The 6,600-nt window shown below is 46.6% G+C and overlaps 1 protein-coding gene across 1 annotated transcript; it reads left to right on the top strand.

Moving 5' to 3' along the window:
- Positions 1-1,155: 1,155 nt before the first annotated feature.
- On the top strand, positions 1,156-2,391 carry LOC134209486 (uncharacterized). The gene has a single exon (XM_062685468.1). It carries the CDS (start codon positions 1,156-1,158, stop codon positions 2,389-2,391), a length of 1,236 nt encoding a protein of 411 aa, XP_062541452.1.
- Positions 2,392-6,600: the final 4,209 nt, after the last annotated feature.

Genomic DNA, 6,600 nt, shown 5'->3' with positions numbered 1-6,600 from the left:
AAGTTCGTAGCGTTGTCCGAATGTATTTCGGCCGGTATTCCTCGGTAGCCGATAAATCTTCGTAGAACAGAGAGAAAGCCAGCCGTAGATAAATCGTTAGCCATCTCAAGATGCATCGCTTTCGTAGAGAAGCAAACAAAAACCGCTATATAAACTTTCAGGGGCGCCGCATTACGTCTAGGTGGTTTCAAATAAAACGGCCCACAATAATCCACACCGGTTATCAGAAATGGCCGCCCAGGGCGTACGCGTCCGGCTGGTAGCTGTCCTGTAGGCTGATCAATAGGTGTCGGGTTAGTGCGGAAACAGCGAACACATTTACGAAGCACGGTGTTGACGACACGCTTCCCATTTATCGGCCAAAACTCTTGCCGTATCTCGGATAGGGTTAATTGGGGTCCGCCATGAAAACTGCGATGATGAAAGTACTGTACAACCAATTGTGTAAATGGATGTTGACTCGGCAAAACGGCTGGATGCTTGACAGAGTACCCTTCGTTCGAGAAATGTAGCCGTCCTCCTACTCGGATGATTCCCTGATTATCAAGAAACGGAGACAGTCTCTTCAGGTTGGATTTGCGATCGACACATTTCCGCTGCTGCAACGCCTTTAGTTCGACAGAAAATCGTTCAGCTTGTGCAATTCGGGTTAGTGTTATTTTAGCTGAATATATTTCAGTTTCGAGTATTCGGGATATGTTGTTAATCAACACGCGCGAATCACCCGCATTTTCTTTCCGCTTTTCCATCGAAATACTCCCTATAAAAAGGTCGTCTGGCAATCACGTGTTTGCCCTAGTTAGTGCTATTAGTGAAATAGTGCAGTTCTGGTGATAATCATAGTGCACGATCGCTGAAAAGCCAAAAACAAATTGTGCACTACCCACGCCGGAGACCTGCATCGTGCTACATCACCAACACAGACGTGGTGACGATAGTGCTATACGTTATAGATTACAGTGTCCCGAGCAGCAATTGATAGCATGCAAAGGTGGAAATTGGCTCCCTTCTTTGGATTAGAAAATCGTAAAAGTAAAGTGGATCCGAAAAAGTGACACCGAAGCTCGGTCGAATGACCGGGAAACACCCCTCCCCACCAAAGGGGCCTCCGGACAACCCTCCCGACTTCATCGTGATGGAAGAACTCCGAATTGGATGCGAAATACTGATGAGATAGGTGAAACAGTGGTTTTAGTGTTGCGGCGCAAAAGTGATGAGGAAGGCACAAATAAAGAGCTACGTCTGCCGGAACCGTTTATCATTGGCTTATCTGTACAAACGGCAATAGGAGAAAAAGATCCCAGAAAAGTAACCGCCTCCCGTGAGGGGCGTGGGTCACGATATCTTCTCCGTACCAACTCCAGAAGTATCGTTGATAAGCTGATAAAGCTGACCGAGCTGTCCGATGGAACCCAAATCGAAATTTTCCGTCACCCAACCCTGAACACCATACAAGGAATCGTATACGAACCAGACTCCATCAGTACCGATGAGAAAACGATCGTCGAAAACTTAGCCTCCCAAGGTGTACATACAGTCCGCCGAATCAAAAAGCGACTGAACGGTAAGCTAGAGAACACTCCCCTGTTGGTTCTGTCATTCCATGGAACCGTGCTACCGGACCACATCTACTTCGGACTCCTACGACTCCCAGTCAGGGTCTACTATCCATCACCGATGATCTGTTTCAACTGTGGTACATACGGACACTCACGAAAATATTGCCAACAAGCTGGCATTTGCTTGCGATGTTCCCAACCCTCTCACTTGGCCGACGGAGAGCAGTGCAAAAACTTACCTTTTTGCATGCATTGCAAGAACGGGCACCATATCTCATCCCGAGATTGTCCTAAATATAAAGAGGAGGACAAAATTGTGCACATTAAAGTCGATCAATGTATTTCCTATATCGAAGCAAGGCGAAGATATAATGAGGAAAACAGACGTGAAACAATTGCTCGAAAGATCCAAGATCAGTTAAAGCAAGAGGTTGCTACCAAGGACCAATTGATTGTAACGCTCCAAAAACAAGTAGCTACTTTGACAAAAGAACTGTCCTCGCTGAAAGCTTCACTCAAACACCGGTCTCAAAGCCAATCGTCAGTAGTAACACGTCCCGTGAACGACAACCTATCTCTACAGTCATCCCAGTCCATTATATCATCTAAAAACGCCAACACACACGAATCGAGGAAGAACACGGCTTTTATCTCACCACCATCCAGAAGAAAAGATAACCGAACCCAGGAATCCATCAATAATATCCGTACTCGCAGCCGAAGCGGCAAACGACAATTCGAAGTATCACCAACAAACTCAAATGCCACCAGAGGGAAACGATCTACAACTCAGCATGTAAATACCCACAGCGCATGCAGCTCAGACGAATGAAAAAGGCAGACAACTTTAACAAAACCAAACTGACTACGGACACTGACCCTGCATCTACACCTGAAACGAGAATGGAAGAACGCCTGAAACCGACATACGCAAGATTCGACTCCCGCTACACTTCAATGGAAAACGCACCAGGACATTGTTCATACACCACGCTACCAAATCCACATCACGGAAAATCGCGATTGACTGCTCTTCCAAAACCTACGTTATCAAACTCCTTTCTGTACGACAGCTTCAGGAACATTAAATGTGCACCTTCGTCCAGCAGCGCAGCACATGATGATTCGCCAAGCGCGAGGCTTCACACGTCGACCCTGACCAGAGATGTGCCGGGCTATCCCGATGAGCCTCTGGCGGCAGTCGACGTGTGCCTTGCCACCTTTCGGGCAAGTACTCCTATACGTCTTCAACCAAAAACCCAATCAATTCCCTCGAGTTCATCTATTAATTTAGGTACCTCTACTCACACATCACCAGCCGAAATGGCTGTCAGCACCACAGACAGAAGATGTACAACAACATGTAGTCATCCTCGGCGAGGGGAGGGAGAGCGAGGAGTAACCTCCCCCCTCCCTACAACGGGAGTGGATGTCTGGGGGGAAAGGTATGGGGCCTGTCACGAGTGCCTTGCATGTCCTGCATCCTCCTGGAATCCGGCCGATTCAAGCCTCAACTCTACAAACAACATGACCGGAATGCAAAGAAGCTCACGATCGTCTTCAAAATCTTCTGCTAGCAGCGCACCATCCAGCAATAGAGTGCTGAACCACCAACATACACTGGCCATACAGTGGAATATATGTGGTCTCCGATCGCATATCAGCGAGCTGCAGGTCCTAATCACTCAATACCAACCAACACTCATCTGCTTACAAGAAACAAATACTGGCAACCTTAGGGACGAATCCAAAGCCTCTCTTCTTGGATCCGGATATCAAATAATATTTAGTCACTGCTCAGCCCATGGCAGACAAGGAGCCGGCCTCGCCATCAGTAGTGGAACCCCGTTCTATCAAGTTCCATTATCAACCAATATACAAGCAGTCGCGATACAGCTACATGCGCCCGTGAACATTACAGTGGTCTCAGTATACTTACCGCCCAAAGACAAAGACGCTATCAAACTACTCGGTGACCTCCTAGAAGAACTACCAAAGCCAGTACTCCTGCTAGGAGATTTGAATGCCCACCACACAGCTTGGGGCAGTAGGATTGGTACATCAGCCAGCGAAGCAAAACAAAGAGGAGAGCAAATACTTGAACTCGCCGTTGATCACGATATGGTGTTGCTTAACGATGGCTCACACACCCGAATCGATCCAGTCTCTGGAAGCACTCAGGCCCTCGATATTTCTTTCTGCTCCACATCACAGGCTGCAAAATTTTCTTGGGATATCCTATCGGACTGTTCGGACAGTGATCATATGCCCATATTAATCAGAACGCCTAGCACTCCAAACGAGTCGCATCATCGTGCAAGATGGTTGTACGACAAAGCCAACTGGAGCCTCTACGAAGATCTCACAAGCAAGAACCTAAACCCAGGACACCCGCTCTCCGTCGAAGAGTTTTCACGCCGAATAATACATGCAGCAGAGAAAAGCATTCCACGCACAACCGGCAAAAACGGCACGAGGTCGGTAATATGGTGGAACGAGGACGTTAAAAAGGCAATAAAGAATAGACGCAAACACTTGCGAGCACTCCGTCGGCTAAATCAAGATGATCCCCGGAAACCAGAGGCACTAGAACTTTTTCAGAAAGCGCGATCTGAATGCAGGAGACTAATTCGTGACTCCAAGCAAAAATGCTGGGATGATTTCGTCGAAAGTATTAACCCCAATAGCGACTCTGGACAATTGTGGAGCAAAATCAACAGGCTGCAAGGAAAAAGGAGACAAACTACAATCACATTAAATCTCCCTACAGGAAACACTAAAGATGGGCGAGAAATAACTGAAGCACTTGCTGATGAGTACGAGAAGAAGACATCTGATGCCAACTATCCTGAAAAGTTTCGGAATCAACAGCAAAAAAGCGCCCACACTTTCAACAAAACTCAGCGACCTAATACATACAAACGCTACAACATTAATTTCTCCATGGAAGAACTCATGTGGAGCCTTGGCCGACGCGGAGGATCATCTACCGGGGCTGATAATATAAGCTATCCAATGCTCCAGCGCTTGCCATATACTTCCAAAATGGCCTTGCTGGAACTATATAACCGGATCTGGGATATCGGTATTTTTCCGGTTGAATGGAAACTTGGCACAGTGATTCCAATAGCGAAACCCGAAGCTGACCGAAGTAAACCAGAGGGGTTTAGGCCCATAACTCTTTTGAGTTGCATGGGCAAGGTATTTGAAAGAATGGTGAAGCGGCGTCTAAGAAACGTAGTGTATTTGGCCGGAAAACTAGATACGCACGCGTTCCGATCAGGGAAAGGAGTCGACACCCACCTGGCCACCCTAGAATCTCTCCTAGAACTTGAGGAGGGCAATCATGTCGAAATTGTTTCCCTCGACATCGCGAAAGCGTATGATACTACATGGAGACCTGGAATCATACGCACATTATCGGGCTGGAAAATATCCGGCAGAATGATGAACATTCTATCAAGTTTTCTATGTGACAGGCAATTTCAAGTAGCTGCCAATGGAGTTTTATCAGGCATCAGAAAGGCGGAAAACGGAGTTCCCCAAGGATCCACCTTATCGGTAACACTGTTTTTGGTGGCCATGCAGCCGATTTTTCACAAAATCCGTACCGCTGCAAATATTCTGCTATATGCTGACGATGTCATCATTATAGTAAAAGGAAAAAAATATGGAACAGTTCGCAAAACTATGCGACAAGCTGTATACGATGTTTTCGATTGGGCTACCAGCGTTGGCTTCTCTATTGCGCCGACTAAATCGAAATTACTACATATCTGCAACGTACGCCACCGCAAAAGAGGTAGAACCATCAAGCTTGATAATACTCCAATTCCTTTAGTAAGAAAAATGATAATTCTTGGGATAACAGTAAAGCTGTCGTAGTAGAATTCGCATTCTCCGTATTTTGGGTCAACGATTGAAGAGGAGTAGCCGAGATACACTTTTGAAAGTGGGGGCAGCGTTGATCACAACGAAACTTTTCTTTGGCATTGGGTTTACCAGTGTCAGCATGGAGCACATGGAAAGAATATTAGGCCCAATCTACAACGATGTCGTGCGCCAGTCATCTGGAGCTTTCGTAACCAGTCCAACGCTCTCAGTAATAGCAGAAGCTGGGTGTCTACCTTTCCGATTAGCCCTAGTTCAGCGAGTCGCACAGCTAGCCGTGCGGTTCGTAGGTAAAAATGCTGAAGCAATTGCTTTTCCAGTGGTTAGGAGAGCGAAACATCAACTCCAACATGCATCCGGCTTTATACTTCCAAATATAAGCAACGTTCTGAGATCAAACGATAGAGAGTGGTATGCTACTAAGCCGAACATCGACGATCACCTACGTAACACGCTCAAAGCAGGCTGCAACAAATGTGTGGCACAAGCATCGTTCCAAGAATTGGTCTCCATCAAATATGACTCATACCACCAAGTTTTCACTGACGGTTCAAAAGATAACAACAGCTGCGGCGCTGGAATCGTTCTATCAGACAAGAATATAAGCTCCCGTTTACCCAATCTCTGCAGCATATTCTCTGCAGAAGCTTTTGCCCTGAAAACAGCTATATCTGAAGTTGATGTGAATCAAGATGTTATCATTTTCACTGACTCTGCAAGTTGTATCGACGCCATACGAGGAGGTCAATCCAGGCACCCTTGGATTCAACAGGTTGAAAAAGACATCGAAGGTCGAAACATAACTCTTTGCTGGATACCAGGTCACTCTGGCATTTCCGGCAACGAGCTAGCAGATAAGCTCGCAAAAGAAGGCAGAAACCAACCATTCCTGGAAACTCGCATAGCCCCACAAGATGTCGTGCGTGCTATTAAAAAGGAAATCTGGAAGACTTGGGAATGAGATTGGTTTCAAAGGACCGGGCACCTGAGGCAAATCAAACACACGCCAACGAAATATCTGGATCGCTGTAATGCCTCTGAGCAGCGCATACTTACACGACTCAGAATCGGACACACTCGTTTAACCCATTCGCATATACTGAATCGCAGCAACCCTCCAATGTGCTTATGGTGCGGTGTACAAGTAACT

The sequence above is a fragment of the Armigeres subalbatus genome, chromosome 2 (genome assembly GCF_024139115.2).
Source record: "Armigeres subalbatus isolate Guangzhou_Male chromosome 2, GZ_Asu_2, whole genome shotgun sequence".
NCBI lineage: Eukaryota > Metazoa > Arthropoda > Insecta > Diptera > Culicidae > Armigeres > Armigeres subalbatus.
The sequence above is the reverse complement of the archived record's forward strand: the minus strand, read 5'-3'. Positions and strand labels throughout refer to the sequence as shown.

What these genes read in the sequence shown, in the direction of transcription:
- LOC134209486 (XM_062685468.1), top strand. Translation starts at nt 1,156, where the DNA reads ATGCGAAATACTGATGAGATAGGTGAAACAGTGGTTTTAGTGTTGCGG.